Source organism: Myxocyprinus asiaticus, chromosome 19, assembly GCF_019703515.2.
Source record: "Myxocyprinus asiaticus isolate MX2 ecotype Aquarium Trade chromosome 19, UBuf_Myxa_2, whole genome shotgun sequence".
Classification (NCBI taxonomy): Eukaryota; Metazoa; Chordata; class Actinopteri; order Cypriniformes; family Catostomidae; genus Myxocyprinus; species Myxocyprinus asiaticus.
Genome location: NC_059362.1, coordinates 30,689,678 through 30,711,464, shown reverse-complemented (window position 1 = coordinate 30,711,464; position 21,787 = coordinate 30,689,678). Strand labels below are relative to the sequence as shown.

Sequence of the window (21,787 nt, the reverse complement as noted above, 5' to 3'; positions counted from 1 at the left end):
GAGAGTTGTGACAAAACCCAAACTAACCTTAGCGCCCCAAACAATTATGGAAGCAGACAGTAGGGGGCGTCAAATATCATATTACCGGTACTGTAGATCTATGTATTGCACATGTGTGAAATTGAACATTTAAAGGTCACATTATAGTAAATTAACACAAAGTTTCATACAGTGGACTGAAAACAATGTAAAAGGATATTAAATCGTAATTCAGATCTGAAAGAACAGAAAAGTAGGACGCCAAAATAGGCTGGTGTGCGCAGGCAGGTAATCCGATTACATCTCTCAGACAAACCGCATATGAGTTGACCAGCATTTACTGTTTCAATTCACATTCTGTTCTTATTACTCTCACTCCAAATGCCGCTGTTTATTAATCGAGATCAGATTTTTGCGCACCAAGTCCACCTTCTAGAGCATAAACTACGGGTGAGTGTCCTTTTGTAGCCTATTACTGCTGGTAAATCTTTATACTTTAATTGCGCTTAATTTGTGAGCATATCTACTGTCTACAATATAGGATATATATATATATATATATATATATATATATATATATATATATATATATATATATATATATATCTTAGGTAGTGTGATGAGTTTAACAGGTAAAGTGACCCACTTTTTGGTCATCATGCATTGCTATGTTCAGGTGAAATGGGCGAGTGCATTTGTATAGTATAACCAAATGTGCTCTTTTAATTTATTTACAATTATTTCTAATTCAATAGCATTGCATTACAAATAAATGTGTTAAAATAGTAGTGGGGGAGGTTGAGTTGAGAGAAATAGAGGTGGATTTGTAGGTGTTATAATAACAACAAATTATAACTTTAAAGGAATATTCCAGGTTAAATACAATTAAAGCACAAGTTTAGATGTTTAATAGTTACTTATGAATATATAAACCTTTTAAATTTAAAGGTGCAGTTAGCATGCCATGGCATTAATCCGCTGTTTTCTCATCCAGCCTCTGAAATTATTTTCCCTGCCTTAACAAACTCAGACAAATATATAATTTGATCCATGTTTGATCCAAGTACTAATGTAGCAACTGTTTAAAATAGTTTGCAGTGTTTGGATATTAAATCTTAAAGAACTATAACACTCCAACCTTATCTGGCCCATTTGACCTGATGGCACACTTTAGCTGATGGGCTCATGCTAGGCCAGTATTATAATTTCGGATTCTTGATTTTTGTTTTTGTGTGATACCACAAACAAAAGTACTTGTTATTAACATGGTCATACCATGTTTTATTTTGGACATGTACCATGAAAGTACCTTGGATCACCATGTAAATAGCATGGTATATGAATATGGTAATCATTAGGTACCATGATATATATCAAAGTACCATAGTATTACCATCTGATACCATCATTGTACCATGGTGCTGCCACCACATTTTTATTATTATTATTATTTATTTTTTTTTAAGGTGCAACTGAATTACACAGACACATAAAATTATACATTATACTAAATAATACATGATACCCAAAAATACCTGCATAGACATCATTTTGGGGCATCTTAAGCTCATTTGAACACTAGGATTGAATGATGCTTATAAGTATTATGCACAGAAGTGCTGTCTAAGTAGGCAGCACAGGTGTGTCAATTGAGTTTTATGGATAATTGACAATAATCAGCTGAACCTTCAGTTTGTTTTATTTGACTTCTGTTGTATATATTTATGATACTACATGTGTAATCTGTATAGTTGTATGTAAAGTATACTATATGTTACTTTAAATATATGTTAAACCTTTCTCTCCTCTGATTGTCTCTCTCTTTTTTAGAGTAAAGAGGAGCGTATTTTGGAATTGGAAACAGAGAACGCTCTCCTTCATTTGAGACTCGCTGAGGTATGTAGATACTTGATGTAGTAAATTTAGCATGAAATGCATCTTACCACCCTAATGGAGGTTGATCCTCCACAGCAGCCAAGTGTTTGACCCGACAGATGGATTTACTGCAAGATAAGTGGCTTGCAGACAGATGACAGGTGCTCACCAGTAACACCTAATTTACTCATGTGCCTAATATACGAATGTGCAGTACAGACCAAAGAAAGACCATTTGCTAACTATGGTTGAGCTCCACTTACAAAAAGTGTTATAAAATACCATGGTATTACCATGTTGTTTGGACATGCACTACAGTAATTCCATGGTATTCTCTGAAGTACCTTAGAGTGCAATGGAAATAGCATAGTATATGAAAATAATAGTAATTTCATACCATATTATTTATCAAAGTACCATGGCATTATTATCTAATATCATTACCACAGTACTTTTTGTAAGGATCAAAAGTAATGAAGTACTATTTGACAGTTATGATGTTCACAGATTACATATATCTGTAAGTGTACCCCATTTACCTTTCCTAAATTCGTTAAAGTGTTTGGGCAAACTTCGCCGTGGAAGAAATGAGGAGATTCATGCCCAAAGACAGAACCATCAACATCAGAGAAAATGGCAGAAGTCCACATTTGCAGCTCTTTCCAAACTTCTGTCTGAAGTTCAGGTGATAGTAAAAAACATGTATTTTTTATAAGATTTTAGCATTTCAGTGCATTTGTAGTTTAAATTTGTTTGCAAAGCTATCACTGTCACCAGGTGAACTGTGTTGTTCTCAGGTGCTGAAGCAGGACTTGAGGGACGTCTTTACAGTCTACATGGGGTTTGCCAAAGAACTGGAGGATCAAAGCAAACAGTTGTTTGAATGTGTGGGCACTGCCAGAAATGCTATTCAGGATCACCAAAGTAATGACATACAGAGTGAGTGTTCTTTATTGAGGTGAACTTGGATGTACAGAATATATGTGGTCATTTGTAGCTTCATATGCACTTTAATTTACAGTAGCAGGACTGCTTGATCATATTGACTTCCTGGATGATGAACCCAAGACTCCATACTTCCCTTACTCTTAACCACTCATCTTCAATCTTCTCTCGTCTGTCATGCCATATCTCATTCCATTTATTCTTCACCAACTGTCTCTTCCTCTATGACAATACAAGCAGTGTTGTGACAACATCAAAGTTTGTCTTGTCAAACTTTACCTATATAGTTACATATTGCTTCCTGCTACATTACTGTGCACTTCACTTGTGTCTATTGTCAAGATACTATAAACTGTCCAGCTCCAATGTCCCATTGAGAGATTAGTGGCTAAAGAAAGGTATCAGTCACATTGTCCTAGACATTGTCCTTGCAATGGCCTTTCCATTCTGCTCACTATCAATAAGATAACAAATAGTTGAATATTGCCTAAGGTTTCTAAATTTAACATAAGTGTTTGATTGGACCAACCATTGCTTTCCATTTTTCTGTTAAGGTGAGTTATTTCAGTGCTAATAGCATCACCAAATGGCATTGCAAAATATAACAATGGCCGTTTTCAAGTAGGTTTCTCAAACACTTCCATCATCTGCCATTGGTCAAACAAAACAGAAAGTCTCTCCCCAAACTAACACCATTGGTTGAGCCAGTGTTGTTGTGTTGGGCTGATTGGGATGCTCAAAAAAACAAATCAGTGTTTTGATAGTATCACAGAGTCACGGTGTAACTTTTCAGGGAAATCAACCCACAAATGGCTTATGTATAGATGTTTTCGCCTTTAACTTACACATTTATATTTAAATGCACATGAATGCATAGATATGAAGATGTTTTTTGCCTTTGTGCCTTGTCTGTAGAGTTCCAGGCTCAGGTGGCTGCACTTGAGCACTCTTTACAGGAAGAGAAGGAAAGGTGTAGAGAGGAGAGGCAGAGAAGGAGGTTGCTTCACAATAGCTTGATTGTACGTACTTGATTTTCAGATTTGTATGTTCATGTTTTTAATGTATTTATAGGGTACAAATTTGCCATTTATGTAGGTTAACTTGAGATTATGAAGGATAGAAGCCTGGATAGTATGTTATGTTTATCACCTGCTGTGGGTACATTTTTTTACATAATATTTTAAATAAAATATGTTGTAAAATGTACAATTATACAGTTGTTACCTAAAGGAGATATTTTTACCTGATCTGACCCTTAAAACGTACATTTGTGGGTGTAAACTAATGTAGTCGGGTTGATTCAGTCCTATAAAATAATATTTTTCACGTAAATAAAACCTGTTAATTTAGATCTTAAAACATGAAGCACATTTTTAGGTTACCTGACAAAGCGTTTTTACAGTGTAGATGAAAATAAGATTTTGACCAGAAACAAATTTCTCTGTTTAGGAGTTGAGGGGTAACATCAGAGTCCACTGCAGAGTACGCCCAATTCTACCCTTTGATCATAGACCAGGATCCCCCACAACAAATGGGTAAAATAATCTCCATATATATTTTATTAATAGTGATAGATTAATGTATGTTACAGTACATGTAATTGCAAGGATGTAAGCAAATATCCAAGATTTAGACAACTATCGACTTATGATAGTGGTCAATCAATATATATCGTGGTTGCAGCCCTGTGTTATTGCATGTTCATTTATACTGTAATTTCACAGAACATATGTTATGTATGGTATAATCTACAGTCAGACGGTCATTATCGCAAAAAAAGAAAGAGACAGCGGAGTCTCCAGAAACAACTGAATTCCACCTCCGGTTTGTGTCCGAGTTATGTAAAGTGATGTTGCGCAAAATGACATCTGACTGCTCATTGTTCCGCTTATTACAAGACTGCTTGCCAAATAAATGTAACAAATGAAATACTGATCTGAGTTGAAATTATTGTATTAGCTTACTTGTAAATATGTGCAGTCATTATTCAGAAATATCAGACTGCTGGATGGCTTGATTAACCAATCAGACTCGAGTATTCCAGAGAGCCGTGTAATAATGTATATTACAGTAAATTTTATTGCAAGAATTTAAGTAAATAGCCTAGATTGGGAATAAACAAATGTAAAAGTTTAATAATAGGTAATTGAAAACCCAATCATGATTGACCACTATTGACTTTGAATTTGGGGGGTGGGTAGGGATGTCTTTCCCTCAATGTCTGTGGTGGTTACAGCCCTGTGTTATTGGATGTTGTAATAATCTGTAATTTCACAGAGCAGATGTAACCTTCTTTATGTTTATGACCAAGTGTTTATAGCCACATGTTTTGGTAATGCTGTATGTCAAGGAGGCATTCTAAATCTTATTTTCCATTTTAAGGTCCTCATCATGTGAAGCATTGGTGCAGGCCATCAGCGATGTGAGAGAATTTATTATTTGTAGTGTTTATGGAGGCTGTTATGGCCACCATCACCATGCTCTACATCAGGGGTCAGCAACCTTTTTGACATGGATTGCCATCTTTTATTTTCCTGGTCAATGGCTGTACCAACCCAAGCACCCTTTTCAAAAGTTTGAGTCCACAACTATTTCTATTTTTCATTTTTTCTAATTTAATAGTTTATTTTTCATTACAAATGATATTATCAGCATAACAGTTTGAGTGAAAAATGTGCAAAACCCAATGATTATGATATAATCATGATTCTGCATGTGAATTTTCTGAGCATCTTGTGAAAGTGCTTTAATGAAAGAAAACCTGTCCTTTTGTACAAAATGAGTTAACACAGTTAATGTCACAAATTAGCTTATTTGATTACTGATCACGAAATTGTTTGGAATCTTAAATATTTCTTATATTATGTCATACATTTTTCAAAATCACGCAGAGGGGTAATTACTAGCATGTAAGCAACAGCAAGAGAGGAGCAGGCTATTTTACTTATATGAAGTTTTTCGCACATGCATTCCAATCGACATCTTGATGTAATCATTCCTCATGATCACACAGCGGGGAGTGTGACGAGACTCGCGCTGCGAGTGCAAGTCATTCGCACATCACAAGCCGATCAACTATTAAGCCCTTTTCAATGAATTGCACCTGCAAAAACCTAAAACTTTATTTCCAGGTTGAATTTATATTTTGAATAGACTCAGATTTTTTAAACCCACTATGTGGGTTTATGTTTTCTCTTTTAATCATTTAATGTAATTTTGAGTGTGACCATGGTTTAAGGAGGGTGTACCTGTATGTGAAATCTCAAGGATTAATAGTGGTGTTTTCCTTATTACATCATGTGTTGCTCTGAAAGCAAAAAGAAACAAATGAAACAAGGAATGTAGGCTGTCATCCACGCAGCTTGACCGAAGCAAAGCGAGCGCGTTTACTCGCACGATTAACCGAAAGTGAAGTGCTGCCGGCTTGTGATGCATGATTGACTTGCACGCGCTGCACAAGTCTGTTGGGTATACTGCAGTCTCGTCACATTTTAACTTTTTGTTTAGCCTACCATTCAGCTCATGAAAACACGCTGCGTGATCATGAGGAAGGATTGCATCAAGATGTAGATTGGAATGCAGGTGCGGAATTTATAAAATAAAATAGTCTACTTCTCTCTCGCCGTTGCTGGTGTGCCAGTGATTACCCCTCCACGTGCCAATGCTGGCATGCGTGCCATAGGTTGCCGACCCCTGCTCTACATCCTCCACCCTGAATTAATCATCTATGCTCACCCTTCTTTTGCAGGACTCTGTTCTTGTAAATTGCATTAAAAGCCCTGCTATGAACAAAATATTTGAGTTTGAGAGGTATTTGGACTCTGCACAACATTTCTACAAACACCATTTTAAACAGGGCCCAATGTGGTGGTTGATGTAGCATGTGTCCATTATGAATTGATTTGCAGAGTACATGGTCCAGAAGACAGCCAAGAGACTGTGTTTGAGGAGGCGAAACCCCTACTAATCTCTCTGCTTGATGGGTGAGTATTCTATTCTAGACAATTTATTTTAAATATTCAGATTAGTAAAGTAGGATGCCTCAATTGAAGGACAGGAGCCACTTATACAGTGGCCCCAAAAGGTATATGGACACTTAAGCCATTCTTAAAAATGCTTGAATGTCAATGCATTAGACAAGAAATTACCAAACCAAATGGCATTTATTTTATAGAAAGATAGCACAAGCACTACTTTCACTACTTTCTCTTAAATAATAAAACAATATATTGTTAAAAATTTTGACCATATTATGACACTTTCTGTTTGTAAATGTTTGTTTAATATGTATGAGTTAATGTGATGAATTACACATGTGGTAACTCTGCTTGGCCAACTGTGGGTAACTCTACTAAAATCACCTTGACACCAGTTGGTTTAAAGTTAGGGATGCGGGGAGTCACGTGATGCCATGCGAGGAGCAGAAGTTTGAGCGATGAGCTCTGCGCACTTTGCTAGTTTTTAGTTATTTTTATGTTATAATCCGGTGAGATTTGATACACCCTGCTACATATTTGCTCTTTGAATTAATTCAATATGTCAAAAAATCCTCGGGCTCTGGAGATATTAAAAGACACTTAAGTGCTCAAGCTGAAACCTCTGACGGGCCTGCGGACCGGGAACACGATTTGAATGGTGCAGCCGGGGAAATCCAGCGTCAACTATCCAACATGTTTGTGATGCTGACAAAAGTTGTTGCTGACTTAGAAAATCTCGCTGTAATACGTCGATTGATTACGGTGATGGAAACAAAATTCTCTGAGTTGGTTACAAGAGTGGCAGATGTTGAGAAGCGGATCGATTATCTGGAGTCATCGGAGAGGGAATTATATGATAATCCGCTGGTGACCAAAGTTGATTTGGAACACGTTATTGGAAAACTTGAGGATCTTGTGAATAGGAGCCACAGGAATAACATCCGAATTGTTGGAATTCCTGAGCATGAGGAGGGCAGAGATATGGTGAAATTCCTAGAGGAGCTCTTCCCGAGTCTGCTCGACATAACAGGCCACAAGCTGGAAATCGAGTGAGCTCACAGGGTTCCAGCTCGTAGATTGGCTGAAGGAGACAGGCCCCGATCAATCCTGGCCAAATTCCTGAGATCATCTGATAAAGATCTTGTGTTACGTGAGGTGAGGAGCAAAGGAAAGCTTTCTTGGAAGAATCACAACATTACTTGTTTACAGACTTTGTGAAATCGACAAGAGAGAAATGTGATCGATTCAAGGAATGCAAGAAACTCTTACATAAACGGAAGATCACTTTTGCACTGATGTTCCCGGCCAAACTGAGTATAAATACTAAGGATGGCCGCAAAGTATTTTTATGCCCCAAGCAAGCACTGTCCTTCATAAAAACATTGGAGTGAGTAAGCCATTTTGTGTTTTTCATGTGAGTGGATTGACACGCTGTACTTACTCTTGGCTGTCTGAGGAAGCTGGGTGCCATTTTAGTTTCTTTTTGTGTTGGTTCCGTCTAGCGGCTGGAGTTTGTTTTGTGGAATAACACTCCATCGAGAAACTTTTGCATTGACGGAAGATCGCTTTTACACTGAAGTTCCCGGACAGTGATAAGGATGACCGCAAAATATCTACATGCCTACAACAAGCGACTTCTTGATGGACTGAGGAAATCATGGTGTGTCAACTTGACTCGTTAAATATACACTGGACCGTCCAAGGAACCAGGATGCCTGTTTTGTTTTCTTTTGTGCTGGTTCCACCTAGTGGCTGGAGTTTGTTTTGTGGAGGAACATACCTTCGTGACAGCTGTGGATGAATCTGCTTGTTCTTTATGCTTATGCCTTCTATTGGCTGGAGTTTGTTTTACAAAGTATTTTCTGTTATGTAATTTTGCCTCACAAAATTTGTATAGAAGCTTGAAAAATCCGATGGCAAAGTTGTCGTGGGAGTTCTCGTAGGCCTCTTTGAGTTTAGATTCTTGGACTCTTTGAGTTTAGAGGGATCGACGCTGGTTGGTGCGCGGGGTTAATGCGCACGTTTTTCTTTTTTCTGTTTGTTTTGTTCGGGGGGAAGTTTGGGGTTTTATTGTTGCACTAATGCTGAAATGTGGTCTTTATAATTTTGTTTTTGACACACAATTTATTTTTTCTACTATATCAAAATGTCAGATGTTAATATGAGTGGGTTATCTCTCTACACATGGAATGTGAATGGGTTGGGGCACCCTATAAAAAGAAGGAAGGTTATTTCTTTTCTTAAACATAAGAAATATGATATTGTGTTTCTTCAAGAAACTCATCTTTCCCTGCAGGAATCTGGAAAATTTGGGAAGATATGGGGTGGACATGTTTTCTTTAGTGCTGGCGCAAGTAAGAGCAGGGGAGTCATTACATTGATAAATAAACATCTACAATTCAAATTTCTCAAACAGATTAATGATAAATTAGGAAGAGTCATTATTGTTTTAGCTGTAATTCAGGGGCAAAGGTTGATTTTGGCTAATATTTACGTACCTAATGCTGATGATTAGGGCTTTTTTATAGATCTTGAAGGGATGTTGCAAGCCGCTGGCACCCCTCATGATATAATACTGGGAGGAGACTTTAATCTGTTGATAGATTCAGTACTTGATCATAGTGGAGCAAAAGTGTGTAAGCCCCCTAGAGCAACACTGACACTTCACAGGATGTGTAAAAATCTTGGTCTTACAGATATTGGAGACTTTTGAACCCATTTGGTAGGGACTATACATTTTTTTCATCAGTCCATAGGATTTATTCTAGAATCGATTTTTTTTCTGTTTTTTTCTCATTTCATCTGTTGTGGATTGCTCAATTGGAAACATTTTAGTCTCAGATCATGCCCTGGTGGGTTTAGAGATGTTGCCACATACGGAGAAAAAGAAATCATATAGTTGGCACTTTAATGTATCCCTTTTGCAAAATCCTGATTTCCAACAAATGTTAAAGACTGAAATCAATGTTTATATTGAGACCAACTGGTCCTCAGTATCTTCTGTGGGCGTGGCTTGGGAGGCACTTAAGGCGGTTCTTAGGGGTCGGATCATACAGTATGCCTCATTAACCAAAAAATCCAAAGCACAAGAACTCGTGGAGTTGGAAGGGAATATTAAAAGTGCAGAGGCAGAGCTGAAGCACCGAATGTTGTCTGATGGCCTCAGAGAATTGACCCAATTGAAATACAGATATAATACTATTTTGTCACGAGTTTTGGTTATTTAGGGCAAGACAGTAATTCTTTGAGTCAGAGGATAAAGAAGGGAAGCTTTTGGCTAGATATATAAAGCAGAGAGAGTCTTTTTCTACCATTCCCTCAGTGAAATCTGCTGGTGGTGAAATTTTGACCTCGGTCATTTATAATAATAATGCCTTTAAAGAGTTCTATCTTGATCTTTATAGTTCCACATCTTCGTCTACTGATGAAGATATTAGAAAATTTGTGGAACCATTAGAACTCCCTAAACTGACAACTGAGCAAAAAAATTATCTTGATTCTGAGATAAACTTGGAGGAGCTTGATGAGGTAATTAAGGCCTTACCTACAGGCAAGGCTCCAGGGCCAGATGGTTTTGCCGCTGAATTTTTTCACTTTTTTTTTTTTCACTGAAATGGCTCCACTTTTGTTAGAAGTTTATATGGAATCATTAAAGAATGGAAAGCTTCCAGCAACCATAACACAAGCCCGGATCAGCCTGATTCTTAAAAAAGACAAAGATCCAAGCGAATGTAAAAGTTACCGTCCAATTTCCCTGATCCAGCTAGATGTACAAATTTTGTCAAAAATTCTGGCTAACCGATTAAGTAAAGTTATGACATCTCTTATACATATAGATCAGGTGGGGTTTATTCGGGGCCGTAGCTCTTCTGATAACATTAGGCATTTCATCAGTATCATGTGGTCAGTGGTGAATGATCAGACTCCGGTCGCTGCCAACTCACATGACGCCGAAAAGGCGTTTGATATGGTAGAATGGGATTATCTTTTTAAGATTTTGGAAATATATGGGTTCGGAAATACTTTTATTGGACGGATTAAGTTACTATATAGACACCCTGTAGCAGCGGTACAAATGGATTAATATCAGATTATTTTACTCTGGATAGGGGCACCCGGCAGGGTTGCCCTCTTTCCCCATTTTTGTTCTGTCTTGCCCTGGAACCATTAGCAGCCAGGATAAGAAGGAAAGATGATTTTCCAGGGGTGGTGGCGGGAGGTATGGCGCATAAGCTTTTGCTTTACGCAGATGATATTTTATTATTCGTCTCCGACCCCACTAGATCTATGCCTTGCCTCCACAGAATTATCCATTCCTTTTCAAAATGTTCAGGAGTTAATTGGTCTAAATCCAAAACTTTGGCTCTGACTGCGTACTGCCCAGTAACGGCTTTTCAGCCGGGCACCTTTCAATGGCCCAAACAGGGCATTAAGTATTTGGGAATTTTATTCCCAGCAAATTTATGTGATTTAGTCAGAATTAATTTTGACTCTTGACCTAATAAAAAGGTTTTCGAGCAATGTGGGCAGATGGGCTTCATTACATTTATCTATGATTGGGAAGGTTAATGTTATTAAAATGAATTGTATTCCAAAATTTAACTACCTGCTACAGTCTCTCCCTGTAGATATCCCCCTCTCTTATTTCAAGCAATTTGATAGCATAGTGAAGTCCTTTATTTGGAATGGTAAGCGTCCCAGGTTACATTTCAGTAAGTTACATAGGCCGATTGACAAAGGTGGGCTAGGCCTACCCAAGATTTTGTTTTATTATTATGCGTTCAGTCTTAGACATTTGGTCCATTGGTCGCTCCCACCTGAGAGAGCCCCTCCCTGGTTTCGTATTGAACAAGAAGTCCTTGCCCCTATTTTGCTATTGCAAAGCCTTTCGATCAAATTAACCAGAGAAGTTAAGTCACACCCCGTTATCTCGCATTTGCATGTGGTTTGGACAAAAGTGTCCAGAGTGTTTAATTCTGACTTTTATTTAAATGTTGCCTCAAGCATATGGCTGAACCCTAAATTACATATTAATAAGTCCCCTTTCTGATGGTCAGATTGGATTGGGAGGGGGGTTTCAATAATGTGAATAATTGATTCAGTTTTTTTATGTTGTGTTTGTATGTTTTATCTTTGGAATCAATAAAATTGTTAATAAAAAAAAAAATAATAATAATAAAAAAAAGTTTTATGTTGACATTAATGCACTGCTAAATTACATGAACTAACAACGAACAATTGCATATTTTAACATAACATTAACAAATATTAATAAATACTGTAAAAAAATTGTTAATTGTTAGTTAAGGATACATAGTAAAGTGTTACTGAAACTATGTATACAGGAGTGTGTGTGCGTGTGTGATGATTTGTTTCCATGTGAGAACAGATGAGACAGGACTGAGTCTTAAAAAAATGGAAGTTCTTTGAACCAAACAAATTTATATTTTCAACTAAGTCTGGATATTGTACTGTAAGTAAATGGCTCAGATGTTCATTTCATGCAAATGCATATAATGGAATTAAAGACTATTTACATTAGGTTAAATAAAAAATAAAAATAAAAAAAAGTTAGGGATGCACCAATATTACCATTTTTGCCAGATACCGATTTTAACAAAAAACCTAGGCCTATAACAATACAGATACCAATATTTTGCCACTTAGCTTATTTTGAAATGCGATCACTGTTTTACTTGGGAATGCTTAAAAATTTACAAAGAGGTACAAAATCTTTTTTACTATTCTAACAGTAATAATTTACATTGAACAATGGATCTGTTGAACACATGGCAGGCCAACATTTTAAAGAGAGCCACAGTGAAAGATGCATACAAGATAAAAAAGAATAAAACGATTAAAAAATACTAAATATGATAACATGATGATTTATATGAAAAAAAAAAATATTTTATACTTGTAAAACATTTTCACACTTCTGTTTTTTTGCAGTTTAACATGCAGCCTTTTCAGGTTTAATTAACACAAAGCCATATTGCAGTTTCAGTCTTAATTCAGTCAATCATGCAGCATTAATGGATATCATACCGATTTCTCAGAAGTTAAAGTCTGCTGGTTTCAAAGCATTTTAGATGGTTTTCCTCATCATGTAGCCTATAGGTAAGTGCCGATTTCACAACTGTCACTTCCGTTTATGGATTCCCCCCCCCCTACATATTCTTAGGAGTGCCAACTTTTACACATCGTGTCTATTATTAGTTCTGGATTGTGCTTTTGAATTCACAGATTTGTTACAAAGAGTGTTACTAATTAATTATAAATTAACCATATGCCGATGGTTTTAATTTTGTCAATAATTGGCCGATAAATATCGGCAGTCGATACATCAGTGCATCTCTATTAAGAGTAATTACTAATTAGTAATTAATAAGTTAGTTCTCAGGAAAAGCTCTAGCTGTAATTCTTTGCAGATGCTACATGATTCTATGCAATCATGTGTCCAAAACCTTTTTAGGGCTACTCTATAAAAAAAATTTAAAAAAAATCTTTCAGGTATAATGTGTGTATAATGGCGTATGGTCAGACGGGCAGTGGAAAAACACACACAATGATTGGCTCCCAGTCTGAGGAGCCCACATCTGCAGTGCAGGACTTTCAACAGGGCATCATTCCAAAAGCAGCCAGTGAGCTATTCAAGTAAGCCTCACTTAATTTCTCTCATAGCACTGTTAAAATCAACACCTGTTGCACTTATCTACAATACATACTAAATACAGAATGCCTTGGACTGTCTGCCTACATTGATGCATGTTACAGGCTGATCTCAGAGAAACCAGCAGACAGTCATACAGTGGAGATGTCAGTGGTGGAGGTTTATAATAATGAGGTTCTGGACCTGCTGGCCAGAGATGAAGATGGGGCAGCAGTTGGAGTGAAGAGAGAGGTCATCACCACCAGCACAGGCACCAGTGAGGTGCCCTGTCTAACATATGAGTAAGTCACAGCAGCCAGCATAAAGTCACATCACACTTCCCAACTTAAATAAAAAAGTGTATTTTAATGTCTTATTACAATATTATGATCATTTGGCTTATTTATGCTTTTCAAGGGTATACAGTGGCCCAAAAAATTATTTAGACACTTAAGCCACATTTAAAAGTGTACGTATGAATTTAATTGCATTGTTTAACAAGGTATCACACTAAGTAACGTTTATTTTAAAGCAATATAGCAGAAGTACACTTTTCAAGCAAAACATTTCACAAAAAGATGTTTGAGAGGTTTCAAATGATAAAACAATAGATATATTGTTCAAAATGAAATAAGTAATGCACACTTGGACACTTTCTGGTTGTCATGTCCATAGTTAATGTGATGAACTACACCTGTGGTTACTCTGCTAGGACACCTGAAGGGAACCGACTTCATGAGGGGAACTGACTTTGTACATCCACTAAAAATCACCTCATGGTTAAAAATAATAGCAAAAGTGGCTAATAGAAGTAAAATTTTGATATCTAATGCTATGAAATGTACACATTTTAAATGTGACTTAAGCGTACAAAAGTGTCCAAATAATTTAGGGGCCACAAACTTCAAACTTCAATAACAAATTCTATTTTTAAGATTTTATGGCCATTTCAGTTTACTATGCCTTTAAAGGGTATATTCGGAAATTTTTATGGTGTATGTATATGTGTGGTAGATCAGAGTGTACTCGTCAATATTAATTTGTTCATTTAACCCTTAAATGCATACCTTTGGTCTTTAGTGACTCGGGCCTCATTCCACCTCCTGTACCTCATCCATTTTTTGAAGTTATGCCCACACCTCTTTATTATTCCTCAGGCTTTCTCTTCTGAATAGTGTAACACAAACAAAATAGCAAAATTGCAACAACAACATTGTTTTTATAACTGCTCAATTACCAAAAATGTATAGGGTCATTAAAGACCCTAGATATGTTATAGTGTATTTATTTATTTTTGTGCTTCCATAAATCATATATCTATAATTATTTCATATCTATATATACGTTTACTACTACAGGATATATATTTCTTTGTTTATTAAAGACAAATTAATACTATATCACACTTATTTTCTGTGTGAGAATGGTGAATTATCAGTAATCATGTACACATACATATTACACATGCTATTTCTTACTCAAGGTGGCGCTGTTGTTTCAGTGATTGACTTGATTTACATTTGACATTGCTATTTGATGAAGAACCAATGTGGAAGTAAACTATAGCAAGTGTAACACATGAACAGTATGGTATGACTATTGTCATTTGGGTGTTCTACTGAAATTATGAAAGTTGTGCATCTCGAGAAAATACATATGTGTATCTTATATGTAGATTATGTGTTATGTGTAGCTCAATATGTGTTTGGCAGCCAGTTGCGTCCCCTGGAATTTCAGTGTGGAAGTAATGAATCCTGTTTAATATTTGTTGTATCATATCTTTGATATATAAAAATAAAACACATAAAAATCTATCATAATATATTCTATTCTATTATTTTCTTTAATTGTCTTGAAAATGTTTAGAAAATTGGACACTATCTGGGCATTTTGTAGATCCATTTGTGATAGATGTAAGTGCCGGGACACTGAAGACCCGACAGTTTAATAATGTTTGGTGAAACATTCATGCATTTAAGGGTTAAACTGGTTCTCCATTGTACTTTGAGCCTTGTGTTTTTTCTCCAAGTCTGCCCATGATTGCTGAATAAGTGTTTATATCTCTGTTTTGAATACGTTTTTTATATGCACACATGACTGTCACAGGTTTGCATGTGTTTATGTGTGTCAGGTTGGTACGCAGCTCTGCAGAAGTGATTCAGCTGATCAATTCTGTGTTGAAACTAAGAGCTCACAGTCCCACCCTGGTGCACATGGACTCTTCCAGATCTCATTTCATTGTCACTCTCACAGTCACCTCCAAAAGCCACGATGCACTGGCATTGGGTATGATGCATCTTCTCTGACGCTGTGTAACACACACATATACATTTTGTAAATATATAACATTCAAAACCCATGTGATATCTTGAAACAATACAAATGTAACAACTTGCCCTACCTCACATACCCTTTTTCTGGGAATACGGTTCATTTGTATTTATTTTTTTGGGTTAAAATCTACTTTCAATATATAGCTGACACTTACCTGAATGTATGCCAGTGTGATTCTGTTGTGTCCGGAGGATCCGGAGTTTGGAGGATATAGTATTTCTCTCTCTCAGACTTTTGCAATTTAGAGGTTGCAAATCTGAATTAACAAGCTCTTTCTCTTAAGTTACTCACAGCTATCTGCAGCACATACACACAGTTATGCTATTAAGTGAGACTTTGAGCATATTATCTGAGGAAGCACACACTCAAACAGTCATTTTAACAACGAAATTTTCTCTCACACCAACTGGATTAGTTATCTTCATATACACACTCTCTCTAGCACTTTCTCGCTACTCTGAACAGAGAGCTTAGTCTTCACTCCAAAGGTTTCTCATGGTTGCACTGAAGGACCTAATAAAAGCTGCCATAAAGTGGATTTAAGTGTATACCATAACAGTTGTGTGTGTCAGATATGGTAGGATTCTGATGTGCTTTATCTTTATTGCAGCTCGTAGGCTGCAGAATGCCAGGCAGGAGCTCTGAGGGGTGTCTCAGAAGGAGTGGTGGAGCCCACGTTGCCGCAGGGCTGCCTCTTTGCACTCATCCAGCCCCGCCTCCTCACCATGCCACTCCCCCTGCCACTCACCATGCCCCTCTCCCCGACCCAGCGTCACACAGACGCCCCTCAAGACCAAGCTTCAGTTAGTGGACCTGGCTGGGAGTGAGTGTGTGGGTAAGTCTGCAATAAAAGGTCTGTTCCTTGGCAGCAGGCCATCTGATGTCATGGTTTATTAATAAGTAAGTCACATTACAATGAAATAATAAACAGTAGCCATGTTCAGTCATCAAGTCATCAGATAAGATTTACAGAGTGTTAAATCTTAGTGCAAGGTGCAAATAGTCTTTTTACACTAATGTTTTGTCTCCATATTTATCCATGTTTAGGGATGTCAGGTATGACTGGTGCAGCCCTGTGGGAGAGTTCCTGTATCAATCGCAGTCTTTCTGCTTTGTCTGATGTTCTGGGAGCTCTAGCTGAGCAAAGACCCCATGTACCCTACCGCAACAGCAAACTAACACATCTCTTACAGGACGCCATTGGTGAGAACATACTCATTCAGTATGTTTACATGTGCAGTTATAATCGAGCTACAGTTGGGTTTCGCGAATTCGAGCTACAGTCTTCATCTTTCTATCCAAGTATACATTACACAATGCGTAATCGAAAATGTAAAGGTAGGATGACAAATATGCCGGCATACAGGTTGCACGCCACCTGTCTTTCTCAGCATGCATGCGCACAACGTCGAAGCCAATAGAGTGCAACAGTGCCCGCCCACTTATTGAGACATCTGGGTTCTAGAAGTATTTTTCCCATTCCTTTTTCCCATAGACTTTTCATTAAATCCTTCATAAAAGAGATGTAAGCCATGAACCAAACCAAACAGCTCCGTTGTAAATCACAACATCACAAACTTTTGTTTTGTGGCAAACAAACAACAAAAAAAAAGTGAAAATCAGACAAAAAGACAAAAGTACAGACTGTGTACTTACCGTCTTTCATGAGGGCACAGACTACAATCCCATGAAGCACTGCGAATTATGTAATTAAATAAAAATGATGGGAAAACACTGGCAGCCAAAGATTTTGAATAATGTACAGATTTTTCTGTTTCAGAAGGAAATTGGTACTTTAATTCATCAATGTGGTATTCAACTGATAACAAAGTATAGTCAGGACATTACTGATGTAAAAAACAGCACCATCGCTTAAACACCTTATCCATGAGTATTCATGCTAAATTGCTAATTTGGTACTAGAAAATCACTTGCCATTATATCAAACACAGTTGAAAGCTATTTGGTTCATTAAATGACGCTTAACCTTGTCTTTGTTTTTGTTTTTGAGTTGCCACAGTATGCAGTAGACTGGCATGTCTTAAGGTCAATATTAGATCAAAAATGGCAAAAAAAGAAACAGCTTTCTCTAGAAACTTGTCAGTCAATCATTGTTTTGAGGAATGAAGGCTATACAATGCTTGAAATTGCCAAAAAACAGAAGATTTCATACAAACGTGTACACTACAGTCTTCAAAGACAAAGTACAACTGGCTCTAACGAGGACAGAAAGAGATGTGGAAGGCCAGATGTACAACTAAACAAGAGGATAAGTACATCAGAGTCTCTCGTTTGAGAAACAGATGCCTCACATGTCCTCAGCTGACAGCTTCATTGAATTCTACCTGCTCAACACCAGTTTCATGTACAACAGTAAAGAGAAGACTCAGGGCTGCAGGCCTTATAGGAAGAATTGCAAAGAAAAAGCCACTTTTGATACAGAAAAACAAAAAGAAAAGGTTAGAGTGGGCAAAGAAACACAGACATTGGACAACATATAATTGGAAAAGAGTGTTATGGATCTTAACCCCATTGAGCTTTTGTGGGATCAGCTAGACTGTAAGGTGCGTGAGAAGTGCCCAACAAGACATCTATGGCAAGTGCTACAGGAAGCGTGGGGTGAAATGTCACAAGTATCTGGACAAACTAACAGCTAGAATGCCAAGGATCTGCAAAGCTGTCATTGCTGCACATGGAGGATTTTTTGATGAGAATTCTTTGAAGTAGTTTTCAAATTGTAATAGTAATTATTCACGTTATTAATGTCCTGACTATATATTGTGATCAGCTGAATGCCACTTTGGTGAATAAAAGTACCAATTTCTTTCCATAAAAGCAAAATCTGTACATTATTCCAAACTTTTGGCCGCCAGTGTATACAAAACTATTTATTTTATGTTGTTGATTATAAGTATAGAAACAATATATTTTATGTTTATTGCTAAATAATTCGATATGTACAATTAGATCACCGACTTGATTACGTCATTCACAGTGAAATTGGATTGGGCGGTCGCTGCTGAACTTGTTTTGCAGACTTGGTTGGCTGCAGTTCTCTGATTGGTGAAGCGTTCTCTGTTGGACCATGGGTAATGTTGTTGTTTACCATGAATTCCACTTTCAAATATGATTTTTAAACAATGAAGTTGAAATAATGCAGACTGATGGCTTCAGCAGAAGCATTTACCATCAATGAACAACCTCGGAGCTCTAGGTTTATAAGTTGTCTATGGAAAAAATGAATGGGATTTTTACTTCCGGAACAGACTGTTGCACTCTATTCTAATCCAATTAAGTGTATACATGCTGGATGAAGCCGAGCTCCAATTGCATTATTTAGGTCTGTTAGTCCGACTTTGCTGAAATTGGACTGGTACAGTTTCAGTCTGACTAAAGCATTTACATGACATTTTAGTCAAATTAACATTTTATCAAATAAGACAAATTATTGTTTTAGTCAGACTGAAATCAAACTTTTAAAGTGTATGTAAACTAAGGCTGGGTATCACCTGACACCTCGCGATATGAGACATAATGCAATACACATAATATTGCAATAAACTTTGTAAAGTGCATGTAAACATACTGATTATTGAGAACTCCAAGTATACCTTACACATACACAAAGTCTGCTATTAAAAAATTATATTAAAGAGCACCTATTATGGTTTTTTCAAATATTACCTTTCATGTAGTGTGTTATATAGCTGTTTGTGAATGTAAAAAAGTCTGCAAAGTTTCAAAAATCAAAGTGCATGACAAATGGAGTTATTGACTCCCAAAAGAAAGAACCGATTCTGAACACCTGAAACGAGTCGTTAGTAATTCCAGACTTACTTCCTGTACTAACCTATGTAATTTGGTAACAAAAAACCCGCCTCTGGTCTTCATTGGCTACTCGCGAACAGCTTTGACCCGCCCTCAAACACTACACTAAGCGGTAGACCAATCACAACAGACTGGGACTTCTGACCAATCAGAGCAGAGTAGGCTTTCTGAAAGGAGGAGTTTAGAATAAATCCTTTAGAACGGATCATTAAACGAGTTGTTTTTGACACTGGGAAAAAAAGGTAATGCTGCAATTTAAATTATGAGCAAATTAAAGTGTTTTTTGACCTTGGATGCATGTAAATCTATTGTATGAGACCTTTAAAACAAAATTAGGCATGTTTAAAAACCATAATAGGTGATCTTTAAAACAAAGTCATTATGTTCTTATCACGTACTGTTTGTAATTAGACCATAATGAGTAAACCATCAACGAAATGTCTTTTAATGTGAGTCAAGTAAGCTCCAAGAAAATTGCTGAACCACGGTTAAAACCAGCCCATCCAGTCAAGTATAACAAATGTCATAGGCTGGCTCCGCCTTTACTCTGTCCCCCTTGAACTGACATTTCTACCTCTTTTCTACCTTTTTGTTTCCACAGGAGGGGATGCCAAGCTGCTAATTATGCTTTGTGTGTCTCCCACTCAACACTTCCTCACTGAGTCTCTTCAGTCTCTGGGCTTCGGCTCCAGAGCCAGACAAGTCCAGAGAAAGCCACCATGCAGAAAGAGTACAGCTCTGAAAATTAAGCAAAACTAGGGATGAGACCAAAAGGAAGATGCATCTGATAGTAAAAGGCAACGGGAGTGGACTGCTCATGCATTGTCAATGTGAGTATGTTACTGTATGCATGATATTATGGTGCTCAGATCATGATGATGTACCTTATCTTTACCTAATTGAAGTGGAAAAGACTTAAAAAGGAATGTTTTGGGTTCATAAACATGATTCCATAGTTGCTTATGCATTTTTAGTATAGTTTTTTGAAGTGATACATGTGTTTTCAGAATAGGACTGGTTAAACACATATCTTTCTTACACAAACTCTCCTTGGCAGATCATGTGCTTTGGGGATATTTGTCTGAAAACAACAACAACAACAACAAAAACGTGTTTACAGTTCTGTTTCCTGTCTGCTTGAAATGCTTTTATCTGCAGTGTGTGTGTTGAGTGATGATGAAAAATGTATGGTTTTGAAATATTAGGGCAAGCAACCTGACTGTAGTTGATCATATGTTCTACTGCAATATTTGTAATTTGTTGACTTTTCAATGTATCCCTATTCATGTTGATTTAATTTTAATAAAATTCAAAGAGAAAAGTTTAGCTTCATTTTGAAACTTAATATCTCATTAACTTATGCTTTCTTACCATCTGTTTTCAGACATTTTCTTCCATTGTTTCATAAGACACTAATGTATTATTCATTCTTGTATAGAGTTGCCGAGGAGTGTCTTTCCTTATTTACATCTTAGTCACAACCAATTAAAAGTTTTCACGCAAGTGGTGTAACATGAAAACATAGAAGTGGCCATGTAAGCGTTATTTAAGCCAGTGCTTGTTACGTAGCGCCTACCTGAAACTATCTTCTTATGTTGAAGTTATAACACGTCTGTCTGTGACGAATGAATCAATATTGCGCTGACTTCGAGGTTTTGGTCATTTTCTGCATTTAACTTACAACGGCAGGTGAGTTTTAGGGTTTATATCGCTGCATTAAATTATCGAGTTTATAATACAGCAGGGTGAATTCAACTAAATTTGACCACTTTTTTAAAGGCATCATCACATTGACCAAAAATTACCCAGTTTACCTGAATACACCCTTTATGTCATATATATATATACAGTATACAGTATATATACACCGATCAGCCACAACATTAAAACCACCTGCCTAATATTGTGTATGTCCCCCTCGTGCCGCCAAAACAGCGCCAACCTGCATCTCAGAATAGCATTCAGAGATAATATTCTTCTCACCACAATTGTACAGAGCAGTTATCTGAGTTACCATAGACTTTGTCAGTTGAACCAGTCTGGCCATTCTCTGTTGACCTCTCTCATCAACAAGGCTTTTCTGTCCACAGAACTGCCGCTCACTGGATGTTTGTTGTTTTTGGCACCATTCTGAGTAAATTCTAGAGACTGTTGTGTGTGAAAATCCCAGGAGATCAGCAGTTACAGAAATTTTGAT

General features: G+C 37.0%; 1 protein-coding gene across 1 annotated transcript; it reads left to right on the top strand.

Annotated features, from left to right (window-relative positions):
• The first annotated feature begins 290 nt into the window (after window positions 1-290).
• On the top strand, window positions 291-21,786 carry LOC127410367 (kinesin-like protein KIF25). Its single transcript, XM_051645586.1, is given in 16 exon segments — window positions 291-429; window positions 1,810-1,875; window positions 2,414-2,539; window positions 2,652-2,793; window positions 3,715-3,818; window positions 4,249-4,334; window positions 5,182-5,221; window positions 6,548-6,609; window positions 6,708-6,782; window positions 13,290-13,433; window positions 13,554-13,730; window positions 15,560-15,714; window positions 16,373-16,597; window positions 16,810-16,965; window positions 20,192-20,420; window positions 20,648-21,786. Coding segments are annotated over 15 exon segments (1,785 nt in total). The 5' UTR covers window positions 291-360; the 3' UTR covers window positions 20,350-20,420; window positions 20,648-21,786.
• The last annotated feature ends 1 nt before the right edge of the window (window position 21,787 follows it).